General features: G+C 48.5%; 1 protein-coding gene across 4 annotated transcripts in view; it reads right to left on the reverse strand.

Annotated features, from left to right (window-relative positions):
• dgkaa (diacylglycerol kinase, alpha a) overlaps positions 1-15,548 on the reverse strand; it is a 35,526-nt gene extending 19,978 nt beyond the window's left edge. Inside the window, exons 1-5 of one of the 4 annotated variants that reach the window (XM_015344310.2) lie at positions 15,370-15,548; positions 14,983-15,020; positions 2,702-2,836; positions 1,351-1,427; positions 883-1,027 (exon numbers count right to left, since the gene is read on the reverse strand). In XM_015344310.2, the coding sequence (XP_015199796.1) occupies positions 883-1,027; positions 1,351-1,427; positions 2,702-2,786 (307 nt within the window). In that variant the 5' untranslated portion in view covers positions 2,787-2,836; positions 14,983-15,020; positions 15,370-15,548. Of the gene's footprint in view, positions 1-882; positions 1,028-1,350; positions 1,428-2,701; positions 2,837-14,223; positions 14,945-14,982; positions 15,345-15,369 lie in introns of those variants that run through there. The other 3 variants (XM_015344311.2, XM_015344309.2, XM_015344308.2) reach the window with 3 other exon arrangements.

The raw sequence follows: 15,548 nt of genomic DNA on the forward strand, positions 1-15,548 counted from the left end.
TCTCTCTAAACATTCACACTCTCACTCTCTCACAATCACACTCTCACTCTCTCACATTCACACTCTCACTCTCTCACATTCACACTCTCACAATCTCTCTCTATATACTCACACTCACTGTCTCACAATCACACTCTCACTCTCTCACATTTACACTCTCACTCTCTCACATTCACACTCTCACAATCTCTCTCTATACTCTCACTCTCTTACAATCACGCTCTCACTCTCACAATCACACTCACTCTCTCACAATCACACTCTCACAATCTCTCTATACACTCACTCTCTCACTGTCTCACAATCTCTCTCTATACACTCACTCTCTCACTGTCTCACAATCTCTCTCTATACACTCACTCTCTCACATTCACACTCTCACTCTCTCACATTCACACTCTCACTCTCTCACATTCACACTCTCACTCTCTCATATTCACACTCTCACAATCTCTCTCTATACACTCACTCTCTCACATTCACACTCTCACTCTCTCACATTCACACTCTCACTCTCTCACATTCACACTCTCACTCTCTCATATTCACACTCTCACAATCTCTCTCTATACACTCACTCTCTCACACACTCAGATTCGTCCTCTCACACTTGTACATTAGTTTTCCTATATTTGTGCGGACGTCCTGGCGACCTAATTCTGTTTAAATGATTAAATTATTGTTGTCACTTTTAAATGGAAAGAAAAACATGTAATTTGGGGTCATACGGACATAATGCACATTGTCCCCCCCCAACAGATTGTTTTTCAAAAACTACGAACTGCAGATTGTTACATTTTGAAAAAAATAATAGAGATTCGTGACAAGAAAAAGCCCTGCTGTACACAACAGGACAGGAGCCGAAAAAACAAAAGGACATACTGCCTGGCGGAACGACGGCATCACTGGCTCCGTCCTTCTCGGAGTTCTGAAAGGATCGGAACAGCCGCTGGCTGAGATTCGCAGGGAGGTCGTCCACCTCCAAGTAGGTCTTCAGGAAGAGCTGGAACCCCTCTTCATCGATCCACTGGCAGAGGAAGAGGCACAGTCTTCACTAACACACAAGCCCGGCTTCAGCTCAGTCAGTACTGGAACATACTGCATTATCTTAATACAGCTCACACACAACACGGAGCACGAAACAGAGCAGGCCCCAACACCACAGCACTTGGTGCAGCCTGCAGGGTTCTGACAAAACAAATAGTCCTGCCAACCAGCTGACCCTCATACTATGGGGGAAAAGGGTGTGATTAAGAAGAGAGAAGTGGCTGGGCTTGTCTGAAACTCAGAAAAGGATTGAAAGCTGCAGGAATGCCAGAGTCAGGCAGCGTGGGAGCAGTTAGCCCTCACCTCTCCATTTCTGTGCTTTGCCAGAGCCTTGTCCCCGTAGAAATCCTTCAGCACATCTTTGACTTTCAAGCCGCAGTCTGTGGAGAGAGAGAGACAGAGGATCCTTGACGATACACCTCTCAGAGGACAAACACTACGCTCCTGGCTCCTTCCTACTGGCACAAGGGATTTACAGGAAATGAGGAGCTAATTAATATGTGCTCATTCCAAACTGGGAATAGATGGAGGAAAAAAAACGAATTCATCAAGGATTCAGAATATGCAAAAGGGAAATAGATTACTGAAGACAAACTTCGAACAGAATCAGTGCTTGGAACAAAAAAAAACCACAATCATCTACTTTTATCGGATGCTGAGGTCCTTTAAAAAAGACTTACGAACCACCAGTCATTTTCCATTCATGCTCGGCAGATCTGAAGCAGCACCCTTGTACAAACACTGGACCAACCAAGACACCTGCACCTGCATAATAGGGATCACTTGACACTGAGGCTGTAACAGATGGTGATGTCACCCCTCTTGGAACCCTCCAGTACCAGGAGGCCTGGCCCTTTCGTGTAGTGGAATACTTTGGTGTCTGTGACAGGGCGTTTTGTAGCTATGAAGCCGGAGTTGCTTGTGAGCGGGGGAAATCAAATCCCAAAGGGCCCTCCTGTCACGCCAGTACAGTATGTCCTCCAACATCTGCGCCGCGAGGCCTTCTGTTACGATTCACACCCGCAAGCCCACAGCACCAGTGACAAGCGCTGTGGGATCAGAGGGGGGGAGGGGCAGATGCCACCTTCCACAAGCTCAGAGGAGCCCAGTGAGGAACGGGGCGCGCTGTAGGGACAAAAAACCCCAGGGCCAAGCCTACTCCCAAACCTGCGGTGGTGCTTGATTGATCTCGTGCTACCATTTGGGAAATCCCGTGGTGCAGTCTGCTGCTAGACACCACAAAGGGAAAATAACTACAGCCAACTCAGCACAAACACATGCCTCGGTGAATGACCCAGAAAGAAAAACGCGTCTCCGATCACCGGCTAGAGAAGGTGCTTCATCAGTTCAATAACCGAACAGCAGCCACGGGCTCGCGCGTGGGAGCTCCGTTGGAATTGCAGAGAGAAGAAAGAGGACAAGGAAGAAACGATGGGAAGAAGAAACAAAAAAGGAGAAGTAAATTGAGTAAAGCAGTCAATTAAGCAGCGAATAATAAATTGATCCAAGGTTCTGGAAAGGGCTGGATGAGAACTTTGGATCAATTAGTTGCTAAGTACCGCAGTGGCCAGATGAGCCGAACGGCTCCTCTCGCTTGGGAGCTGCCTGCTGTTCTTGTGCCCGAGATGAAGGGAAGAGAACGAGGGTTTCTTACAGTCGATGTACTGCTGGAGCTGGATGAAGTCCACAGGGCTGAGCGACGCCAGCTCCTTGCCCTCCACCTCAGCAGGCGAAGTCATTCTCGGCAGCCAGGCCAGCGGGCAGAAATGGGGTGCTGTCGGGCTGCCAACTGGTGAGAGAGTAGGATGGAAGGGGGTAACAGTGGAGCAGGCCAAAACTGCCCAGGGCAACAGCGCCCACGAAAAGAGACCTGCACTGTAAAGTCCTACACAATATATAATGATGTCATAGCCAACATCATACGGTCCAGCACAATATGTTATGACATCATAGCCTACAGCATAAGGTCCAGCACAACATATTATGATGTCATATCCTACACCATAATGTCCAGTAAAATATATTATGATGTCATAGCCTACAGCATAAGGTCCAGCACAACATATTATGATGTCAAAGCCTACACCATAATGTCCAGCAAAATATATTATGATGTCATAGCCTACAGCATAAGGTCCAGCACAATATATTAAGATGCCATAGCCTACAGCATAAGGCACTGTGGAGTAATCACAGTTTTGCATCTAATGGGTAATTATGCTGAAACTTTTCAAGCAGTATTTTCAGAGTAATAAGTAATTCAGAGAAATTACATTCAGAGTAATTCAGAGACAATTAAGACTTCTACACTGTGATGTTTATAGTGATAGTGAAATCATGAAATCTCATAATCCTTTTGTCGTCTACAAGACTAATTTCTTGAAGTGGTCACACCCTTGCAGAGAAAGGACCAGGAGATAAAGTTAAAACCACGAACAGGAGTAACATTTTACACAAAGAGTCGTAGGTGTCTGCAACATGTGACCCAGCTACGTTGTTGAAGCTGATAGCCTGGCTTCTTTTGAAACGTGGCTGGATGACATCAATTAAACTCTAGCAACCAAAGGAGCTAGATGGTTGAATGGCCAAGTTTTGTTTGTAACTTTCCTTATGTAACCGTTGTCTCTCAGAGCTACTGCAATTCTGAACACAGGCAACTGAAGAACACTTTCCAGATAAAGCTGCTTGAAAAAAAACATCTAAATTTATGAGCACACTATATAACAGTGAGGTTATACCGGCTAGTGCAGCTCCAGGAACCATTAGTTATGTAAGAAGGCAAATGTAGGTGTTGACAGAGAGGGAGGCAGTGTGGGCTAGAGGGTAGTGCTGAGGGGCTGGGAGAAGGAGAGGCCGTGTGGGCTCATTGTCAGAAAGACGCAGGCAGCGAGGCCTGATGTTCAGAGCCAAGGGACTGAGCGAGAGGGAGGTTGAGTGGGCCTGTTGTGCTTATATATTGTGATAAAAGCTCTTTAACTTTGCGAAAACAAACGAATGTTCCTTTTTTTTTCTACAGAAGCACATACCCGAAGGTCAGAGCTCTAAAAATAGACTTGGTGGGTATTCCCTTGTTTACACAATGAGTCAGAGCGACTGCAGACTGGAGTTTGAATCAGTGCCTTACCAAGAGTACCAAGAGTCAGTTTTTCTCATATAAGACCGCAATCAGGGAGCTGTGCGCTCTGGGAGGGGGGAGGGGGGGGTGGGGAGTTCCTTTCATGCATGGCTGGGTTGCCCTCCACGGGCGCCCTTGGCAACGGGCAAGGCGTCAAGCTGATGGGGTAGCACTGTCCTTGGCAACCCCCGCCCCTCCTCCTCCTGTCCCCTAGCAACAGGATGACATCAGGCCTGGCAGAAATCTCCCTGGCTGGAGCTGTGATTCCCCCATAGAAGGGCTTTCACCCAGGGAGAGCGGAGGGGGCAAGCCCAGCCGAGCACAAGTCAGCAGCCACTTTACAACCACAGATTTCTGTGGTCTGACACCTGCTCGGCCCCACCCCGCCAATTCCACCCTGGCCCTTCTGCGTTACACTTGCTTACTCTCAGCTTTCCTTGGCTGAAAGGCATTATAGCCGCTTAACAGCTAAGCAGCCACTTAGCAGATACTTCTAACCTCAAGCAGACATTCAAGGATATACAATACACTGCTCCCTGTTCCGCTCAAATGAAGTGAAGTCACATTAAGGCTGAGCAACACATTAGAAGGGCCTCACTTAGAATCCGCTGGGCTCTTTTAGATGACACTGCGCTACATAAAAAAAAGCTGCTATCTTGAAAGCAGTTCAGCTTAATGCCGCCAGATGCATTAACTGGCCTTGAAAGAGACATCACCCGCCGCCAGGTTATAAGAACGTCACAAGCAAACCACTTGACAGCGTGCTGTAGGCCGGACACTGCCGAGGGTAGGCTGGTAGGAGAGATGATGGCCTCTTAATAATCCCCATTTCTGAACTGGGTTCATCACTCTGCTCTCCTCCCCACTGAGAGCTGGTGTGTGGTGAGAGTACTGGTGCACTCTGGCTGCTGTCGCATCATCCAGGGAGTGGAGGGAAGTCCCTGTTATCTATAAAGCGCTTTGAGTGGAGTCTCCGGAACAGTGCTCTGTAATTGTGAGGAATTATTATTATTATCTCTGCTCCTGACAATGCTGATCCCCCGGCACAGGGCTGCCCAGACTGTGACGATCCAGGAGAGGTGCAGGGGAGCCCCCTGTTCCTTCTCTTCCTCTTTCCTTTCTAGAAAATCCGAAAATCAGCTGGATGGTAGAACCAAAACAAATTGGAGAGTCCATTTTAAAGAAAAAATAACGAACAGCATCTCTTTATGAGCAGTCAAGAGCAAAAGGGGAGATGATAAGGGTACTTAGAAAATTCGGCAAAACACTGACTCCCAGACAAGGAAAGCAGGAGGAAATTGAGAGGATGTTGATACAGGACTCCAGAAACCAGGCTCTAAAGGTGAACTGGCATCTCTGAAATTGTCATGGTGTGAATGCCCTGTGATGAGTGTACCTTGCCTGGTGCCCATTGCCTGCCAAATGAGACTCTGTGGTTGTGCCGGACTAAGCAGTTATTGAAAATTGATGGAAAAAACTATTTGGACACAGAAGTAGAATTTAAAACTATTTGGTCAATGGGAACTTCACAGCATGGTACACAGAAGGTAAGATTGTGCTTGTACATAACGTAGTAGCGGTACACCAGCAATGCAGAACCTTTAGGATTATGGAAGCATGCATGGGTTCCTTGCAGAAAACCCTCACTTGTGGTGGGAAGTCTGTACAGATTTGGAGAGTCCTGATGTCTATAAAACAACATCAGCTCTTCACAGAATGACCACACTGTACATCGTGCACACGTGTGCAAGCATTCGACAGTTCAGCTGGCCAACAACGCTGGCGTTCATAGTCTCAAAAGAGCTAGGCGAGCTCCCGAGGATGGAGTCATTCCAGTAGCCCGAACAACAGACCCACGCCGAAAACGGCGAGCAGAAATAATAGAGGCGGGGGCAGACAGATCGAAACCCCACTTCACACTGAGTCACGCTGGCAGGACGCGGGGTAACAGTGAGATGGGCTTGGAAGCCCTGGTTCACTCTAACCACAGCTTTGACTAAGAAAAGCGATCGTGTGCACGAACTGCTGTCTGAAATGTCAAGCTTATGCAATCAGACATCGCCCCCCCCCCCCCGCACTGCAGTGGAGGTGAAGGCTGCAGCACAAGAGTTCAACGGTAAGTCTTAACCGCAAGACACATTTCCATGCTCTCTGGGTGCGTTCGGAAAAAAAAACAAAGGCAGCAGATGTCTGGAAACCTCTTTTTTTTTGCCGTGCGGTGAGCAGTACAGCTTCTGGCTTCAGGCGGGCCCTGTGGAGAGAGAGAGGGGTGGGGAGAGGGCTGCAGGCTTCACACTTCCACCACGCTGCACGGCAGAAGACTTCATTCAGCTGCACGCACAGAAAAACATCCGGTTTCACATCGTAGCGTGCGCCCAGGCACAGATACAGGCACAAAACGCGCCAGCCGCTTGCTTCCGTGCCCCCCAGAAACGAGAAGACCCTTTTACACGTCCGCACAAAAAAAACAGCAGCCTTCCAGACGGCGTCCGCTATTGGCTCATCGGGTCAGACTGCCGTGCATGATGGGAATCGGGTTCGTCCTCCTGCGTGGAGCCACACAACTCGGGGAATGTGATGTTTAACGAACACAGACGATGCGGCTGAGGGCGTGACCAGCTGCGGAGAGCTGCGTCCCGAACCACACACAAGACCATCAGAACATACGAAAGGTTCCATCCAAGAGGAGGTCATTTGGCCTATCTAACCCAGTTGGTAGCACCTAAGGGATCCAAGGGTCCCAGCCCTCCTGCGGGTGACTGGTACTTTGTGATACAACCCTGCTCTGGAAGCCTGCAAGTCAGAAACCTTAAACCCGTATCGGTGACGTAATACTGCTGACACCGCAAGCCACTGCACAGTGGCGTTAAAGATCATTCACACAGGGGCTGATGAAGTGCAGAAGAACATAGGATCTGCAATCCGAGACAGCTGATGCATTAGATTGCCCTGAGCAGTTTGATGGTACTCTATATCCCTGGCCTCCCTGTCCCCACCCTCTGCATTACTTCAGAAACAGATGTATCGGTACCTAAGCCTCAGTTTCCTAATTTGTCTTTATAATCACCGTCATTGGACAGGATATTGCCCTCTGGGGCCCAATTTCCACAGGTTGATCCGGAAATGCACGATCACGTTAGGCCTGAGTGTTATGCAACGTTTCTGGGAAACCAGAATGGATATTCATATGAGCGCCACACTGGAGTGACGTCCACTCGCGCCCCCACTTCACTGACATCCCGACCTACGCTGCAGGAGACGGGATTTTACCAAAGCGACAGCCGATATAAAAAAAGGAATTGTGGAAAATGGGATTTTAGTGGTGTTTTTTTAGCACTGAGAAGACCTTTAAAAATATGTACAGCACAGGGCTTGGGGAGAGAAAGGATTCAGTATCTTCTGACTGCTCTGGGGCCTGGGAGGACGTATTAATTACCCAATTAACTGGATAAATAGTCGACAGCTTAGCTGCCCTCTGGAAACAGAGATCTAGCCCCTCCTCTGCCCCCCTGACAGGCTGGATCTGTCGCTGGTGCTGCAGGCAGTGGGACAGAACAGGTTCTCCATGGACATGCTCTCACTCGACTGCGCTAGCAGGGGGTGGGTGACCACAGCCCGCTCCCAGCTGCCCACGCCCACGCCCACGCGCAGGAGAGTTCGACGAAAAACAAACAGGCAGCTCTTAAATCAAGAAACAAAGTCCCTGACATTTCTGAACTCCCAGCTTTCCCTTCCTTCCGATGAGAGCCGCAGGAACCCCCAAGGTCAATTAAGCCATGCATCAGGCATTAGCCAGACTCTCATTTACAATAATGCGCTCTGCTCTGGTCACGGTTTCAGAACAAGGATTTCGTTGCCCTGGAGAAGGGAGCACAGATTCATCACGCTCAACAACGAAATGCAATTAAAACCCTACAGCCAGAGGACACGGACCTGTGCTCTGCACAAACGGCAAGGCGCCGATCTGAAGACCACGGCCCCTTCAGCTCACGCCATTCCACTGTCTTGCGCAGGACATCAGTCGCCGGAAGAAGAGAAGCACTCAAAAGAGCGTGAGGGGCCTGGCTCAGACTGCAGTGCTCACCAACAGCTCCAGATCCAACACTTGATTTAGGCAGGAAGGACCACACTGAACCTAGACTCCCGGGGCCCTGGACAGCCAGCCCCAGCACAGTGCATGCGGAAGGCAGGTATGCTGCATTAGTTGCCTGGTAGCACCACTAAGCACAGGATAAACAAGACTGGAAAACCTGCCTCGTGCAATTAAGCAAATACAATAAAACACCAGGAAGCACGTGGATGATGAAATGAGAATCTGGGAAGAAAGGAACTTCCTCTCCTCCCCCTCCTTTAATCAGACAGGGGATGGAAGACCGTGAGGAAAGCTGCATAGCAGCCGCGGCTGAAGGGAGAGTTTGTTAGAGATCTTGGCAAACCGTGGCTGCCGCCTGCGCTGGACATGTTTCCAAGTAATTAGGGAGCGAAGTGGTGCCTGAGGGTGAATCCCAACGGGCTGCTCCAAACTGCAAGGGGGAAGTGGGCAGAAAATAGAATAACCTCATCACGTCACAGAGGTGTGACTCCTTTAAAAGAATCAACTAATATCGGAGCTATGCTGATCCTAGGGGACTTCCGCACCTGTGTTGTAAACATCAGCTTTCTTCTTGATCTTGCATGTAGCATGACACGCTCTCCAGCCTGAAGCACAAGGCCAAACTGCTGTAAGGTGTGAGGGGCTGCCAGGCGTATGGTTTTCCAACTGGATTGCTCCATTTGTTAACGATTTAAGGGCTTTATCCAGTCAGGGGTACTGACCAGGCATGAAATATCCCGTCAGCAGTAATTAACACAATTAGTATTCATTATTTTTTAGTTTCATGTTAAAATGCCATACCTCCCTGCTCCTTCTTGAAAAATGACACTGCCCAGTCGAACCCGGCTCGAGAAAACGTCCCGTCCGGTCTTCCGGCTGACCTGTAGATTTTTTACAGTACCTTCCATGTTTCAGTGTGCGCTGCAGTGACTTGGTCCATAGCAAACTGCTCGACGAGGCCCCAGATACAGGACCTGCCTTCGCTGCAGTGCAGGCGTCACAGGCCAGATACAGTAACTCACTCCTCGCTGTCTGGTTCGGCAAAGTAACTAGTCCGGCAAGCCTACCGTCCCTGCTTTGTTTGGCACAGTGTGCTCGACTCGTATTACCCCTACAACCCGGGTTCTTCCCGGTTCTGCAATTCTCCAAAATTACAGAAATAACACGAGCTGCCGGTTTAAATCCAAAATGCAGAAGCAAGAGGTTTCAGATAGCTGACATTTAGAGAATGTGGTTTGTAAAGCGAGACTTTAAGGGGAAGGATTTTTCCGACAAAAGTGCTCTGTGGTAAACACTCCCAACATGCCCGAAGCTCTCGATATCAGAATGCGCGGCTCAGCCATCCCCTGGAAGTCAAGGCCAATGAGTCATGCTGGATTCACGCTGTCTGGAAACCTTCCTAAGAAGGTCTTCTCACTATGCTGTTGTCAAAACATTCTGAATTTCGAGGGTTATCTGATTTTCTTGAACTGATCCTGAGCCAAAGGAATCACCAAAAATTTTCCTTTCCAGCATACCCCACCCGACCCGACCCCAGTTGAAATCACTGTTGACGAACGTGGCTTTCTGCCCTGTCTTTCACACCAGTGCGGGTGACAGGCACCGTCCGTGCAAAACACGTGCATACGTTTTCCCCCAGGTGGCAGCGTGGAGGCAAGGGATGAAGGATTGGTAGAGATCCCACCGCTACCACCAAATGTTTACAGAATCCTGATGCATTATGGGAGACACTGTGATGCTTTCCATGTCGACCTGCTACTTGAAGTAGAGAACTTCAATGTTTTGCACTTCCTTCTCCACTTGGAGCTCCTCACCCAGCTCCAGGGCCTTCAGCCAAGCCCCGGGGAGGAAGTGGGGAATTCTAGTCACAGCTACCCAATGAGAGAGATTCAACCCAGAGACCTCTGGGTGACAGGGCCCAACCTGACTCCAAGTGCAGACCTTGAATGCTTTCAGCACCTTGGTGCCTGTCTACTCAGCATCGAGAAAACTTTTATCTGTGTTTAGCTTTAATTTCTTCCTCTGCCTGTTCTGGACGATGACATGCAGCACCCATTCACCAAGCCCTGTAGTTTGGTCTGTTTTTCCCAGATGCGCTGGCGTTCCCCTTATTGACTTTCTAACGTTTAGCTGTGAAACTGCAAAAGAGACTGCAGACTACATTTCTCCCACGTTATCAAACAGGCAACGCACAAGTTCTCCAAGCTCCTGTGGTAAAGAAGAAAACCACTTTTGCTCAGCCGAAGATGTCAAAAGCCAGGGAACGTGGGTGGTCTAAACTCTGGTATTATAACAAACAAAAGGAATGCAGTGCATTCTGAAGGCCTTTCGTTTTAGGTACTTCTAGCCTGCCTACCTGCCTTTAAAGCCCTAATGAACAGCCATTAAGCCACCTACATCCTGTATCTACTGTAGCAATGTCTATTTATAGAAGAGAGAAAATTCAGGTGCTTTTGCCTCATCGCTTAAAAAAGTTTCACAAAAGACAAGAATGGCTGCGCGGCCCTGCCATTCCCTGCATGCTGAAAAGATAAAACAAATTCCAAAACTGGAATGTGTTTAAAAGAAGGGCTTTTGCATAAACGCCTTTATTTAAAGAAGGAACCTGCCCGTCCACGTTGGTGACTCCAAATTTGGATGCCCTGGGTGTTTTTCGCAGTGCACCATCGCAAAAATACAAAGTCCCCCCCCTCCTTCAGGCTGCGAGCTAAAAGCAAGCCGAATGTGGCCTTTCATTTGGAGTGGGTTTATTGAAGAAACTGCTCCAGCTCCAAAACTGCAGAAGCACATCATCAACATCTAAAGGCCTGGGGAAAAGGGCCCTTGCTCATATTGGACTGCCCTGAAGTTTCTGCTGCATCTCCTCTATATTTCTGGGCCTGTGTTTCTGGGCTCCGCAGGCTGGCCGCTGCTGAGCTCCTTGAACAGCCAGCGCAGCTGCTGTCTCAGCTCGTCTCAGACAAGCCCCAGCCCGTCCCCACGGCCCGCCGGAGAGCGCGGCTGAATCTGCCCCCGTTCTTGCCAGAGCTTCTGCTGTGCAACCAGACAGCGCTTTCTGGAGACGCCGATGATTCACACACAGTACCGTCTTCGCGGGGCAGCACGGCGTCGGCTTGCTAACGTGGAGATAAACGAGGCCTGCGTCTGCTCTCTTGGAAGGAAGAGAACCTAAGAGACGACGTCTCCGTGGCTGTCGGAAAAAATGAGGACCGCACTTGTTTTTTGTTGTTTTCAAATGGAAGCACTTAGCACCAGCAACCCCTGAAGGGAGCCCGCTGGAATGCTTACTTGTTGGCCCTGTCGGGAGCTTCTCCAGATGCAAACCCGTGTTATTCTGGAGCTCGTGGCAATCTGACAAAAGCCATTTCCATCCCAAAGCCGAAGACGTGCCCTTTCCGAGCATGGAGGGATATGTCTCTCACGAGCTGCCCGTTTCATTTCCACTTGCTAAGCTATTCCAGGAGTCCCGGCCCAGTCCGGCCAGGAAGGATCCCCTCGCGGCAGGTGGCTGGCGCTGGACGAGCCTGAAACTCCATGTCAGGACAGGAGCCTTCCTTTTCAACCCGGAATGTACTTCCTCTGGATTCGGGTTTCCTCCGAGCTGTGAGCCTGGGGTCCGCATTTCAGTGTCGAGCCTAAAGCAGTCCTGCAGGTCGATGTCCCCCCAGATCTCCAAGGACCCGAACCCCCCCCTCTTTGCAATCGCCTTGCATCAAAGACTAAAGAGATTTGGCGACTTTAACCCTTGGAGAGCAGGCCGATAATTATTCCGGATTTCTTTCTAAGAAATATTACCGTGGAAGCAACCTTCTTTTTTTGTGCTGTGGCCACCAGGTGCTTATCGCTCGCCAGCATTGTAAGACGAGAAATGGGGAATGGATTTTTCTGTTTTAAAAAAAGGCGAATGAAACCCTCACAGCACCTCTTTTCACTCAAGTTTTCTAACCTTATTTGGCATGCCTGGGGATTATGAGTCATTAACGCTGAAAGCTGTTAATTTAACCACTTGTGTCAAGGAGGGCAGCTCAGCGTGAGCGACGAGGGGACTGGAAGCTGCCGGGCCTGATGCGCAGTCAAGGTGAAACACATCACAGGACACGGAATGACAGAGCAGAGGGCAGAGGGCGGCCTGCGGAGGACGCCTACAGCAGAGCGGATACAGTCACACGCCAGGAAAAAAAACATTAACACTCTAGCATGACTGCAAGGAACGCAAAGCAACCGCCACAGCCTCTGGGTTTCATCACAGCTGAAGTTTTAATAACGCACATCAGACAAAGCCTTTAATTGAGCCCCCTTGCTAATGTTTTTTTTTAAACTGTTTTCACCTCTTAAAAAAGTCATGGAGGCATTTAACGCCAGCACCTGCGCCCCGTCTACTGGAGAGGGAATGAAGACCAACAGGCTGTTTAAAACAAGAGGACAGAAACTAAATTCCTCCTGGAAAAATACATAAAGCTTTAGCGAGTCTCACGATACAGAAAAACGATCTTATCAAATTAAATCTTTAGAAATGCTTTATGAGGAATATAGTTTCATTAACAATTCTATAAGGCTAAGTATCGTCAGTTTTCCACTGAAACGTAAATCAGAGAAAACTTGGCGTTTGGGTGACCCTGACTTTCGAGTATTTCCATAAAGTATCTATCGTATCTCTCATCAGTCCACTGCCTGGCCCAGGGGAGTTCTTGTTTCCACCCAGAAGAAAGTGGGGTTCAGTGCCATCCCTGCTATGACACCCCATTGCTACCCCACCAAGGCTGGGAGTGGGGTGCCTGTGCTGCCGAAATACAATGCAATGCTGGAGCCTACTGTAACCAAACGCCCAACGCGTCCGTTCTGTCCAGAAACCCTTAAACGGGTCAAATGAAATGTCTGAGTGCAGACACCGCGATGTGTCCCTGACGTCCAGTGATGCCGCTCCAGAGCGGTGTTCTCTAGGCTGCACTGTCCAAAGCTTTGACCATAGTGAAAACTGCTCCCTTCTCAGGGTGTACAAATCAAGCACGTCTCACAGACGGACAGCAGGAGGGTGCCTAGTGCCTTTCCTGCCAGTGAGGCTCAGCCCCACGGGTCCATACATAGTGACAATGTGGACCGCAAGACCACCGACACACGGGGAATTTTTCTGCTGTTTGTCTCTGTTCATTGATTTGTTCCCCCTCCACCCCCCCACAGACAGTCACTTTAATATTACAATTTTGTCATCTTGATAACCATTAGATAAACAACCAGGGGATGCGGTACACAATCAAAGACAAGTTAACCACAAATCTGATAAGGAAGATAGTGGGAGCTCAGCTACTGTACAGCAACACGAGGGGTGACAAATTCTTATATTCTTAAATTGCATCCTTGGGGGATGAATACATTATGTTGAATTGAACTGAAAGGGATGGTGCCTATTAAGAGTTCTCCTCGGGACAGGGCTCAGCTCAGGCAGTCTCTGCACCATACCCAAGCTAGGGAGACAAGCTGGGTTTACGATGGCACCACACCGGCAAGCATGTGTCCCAGGAAATTAGTTTTCCTCAACGCAAACAGAGGAAATGGGAGTTCCCAACATATTAATCCATCAAACCCATCCAAGCTAAAACCGGTGTTGACATACAGGAGAAGAAGGTTATACACCGAGGGACACAAAATTGCAAGAATGTTTTTTTTATTTTAAGCATCAATCGAAGAATAATAATGATTTTTGACAATGTATTCTTACATTACAGTTACATTTATGGTGCACAAGCATTATCGCCGTTGACAGGTGTAAATTTTGTGAACGGATTCGTAAAACTGTCCAAAACAAGCCCGGAGATTAAAAACGTAGGGTAAAATAAACCCAGTTACAAAAAAAAAGCCTAAAGATGGTCTACATGATTCTGTAGAAATCTACCCAGTCTCTGTATGGAAAATGTATTTACATTAATTGAGATCTATACAGTAGAGAGAATCGGGTCATTTCTATACAAACCTCCAGGTTGTTTTCGGCAGGGACACGCCGCGTTGCAAGTCGAGGATGAGCGCATTCGAAGGTAAACATTATTTTTACAGCCATGTTGTGGAGATTAAAATACTGTTTTAGTAACTCCCCGCAGGCTCCAAACCCTCGGCTTGTAATTCAAGCTAAAGAGAGCTCGAAATGACACAACACCTGTAAAGCAGACCAGATGAGCCGGTTACTCCGGCCGCCGGCTCTCGACAGCGAGAGACGGCGCTCCGTCTGCTGTGAGAGCGGTTCATTGACCAGACCCGGGCTGTGAACAAGTGCGATGTTACGGAGAACTGAATCCAAACAAAAAAAGACCATTTCGAAAGACTTTTAAAACGCTAGATTTCTCCCAGATGAATTGTGGTGAATCTGTTGTTATCAAACTTTGTATCTTCCTCCCCGGCCGCTAAATTTACTTCATCTCTCTTCCGAGCTGCGCTTCAAGTCCGATTCTCCCAACACTGTACTGAAATCAGCTCGACACACACACATCCACTGCTTTAATACAGATGGGTATTCGCGAACTAGATGTCGTCCGTTACGGTTTTTTTGGGAAACAAACGCCTAATGAAAGCACACACATATTTCGGATTTCCCTTAATCTTTGCTATCACAAAATGACAGATCTAGAGGAGACGGGAGAGACCTAAACACGACTACTAAGCAATTATTCGTTTAGGGAAACGCACAGCGAACTGCGTCGGAAAAGACAAAAAAAAATCGAAGTGACAATACTATTACCTTGATCGGCAGATAAGCGTCGTCAGTTGTTCCCTTTCCTGCAAAAGCAAGTGTTTAGATTTCGTAGCGGTAGAAACAGCACACAGGAACTGAAAAAAAACTCAGAAACAAAAGTGGTTCGCTGTCAGATCCGCAGTGCCTGCCCCGGCTTCTGCGTTGTGGTAAAGAAGTAAAAAAAAAAAGAGCTCTGGGTTGGACTTCAGCCCAGATTATTAAAAAAAGCTTTTCTACACGCCCAAGACTGAGGGGGACCCTCCCAGAAGACGCGTCGTAGCTCCTGAGGCGTGATTCGTAACCCGGTCGGAAAACTAAATGGAGAGGAGCGAGAATAAACCTACTTAAAGACTGTATTTATTCTGCACATAATAACCAAATAAAATATCTCACATTGGCGACCTGCGGGGTACCCACGTAACCCACGCGGGGGAGTTATTGACTGAAGAAATGATTGAAGTACCCCTCCCCCTTCAGACCACTGCTCCACGCTGCATGTTCTCCTTTAAGTTAGGACACTTCTTCTTCCTCGCTGGCCACTCGTGACTCAGTTTTGAACGGGCTCTTACGAG

The sequence above is a fragment of the Lepisosteus oculatus genome, chromosome 1 (genome assembly GCF_040954835.1).
Source record: "Lepisosteus oculatus isolate fLepOcu1 chromosome 1, fLepOcu1.hap2, whole genome shotgun sequence".
Lineage (NCBI taxonomy): Eukaryota > Metazoa > Chordata > Actinopteri > Semionotiformes > Lepisosteidae > Lepisosteus > Lepisosteus oculatus.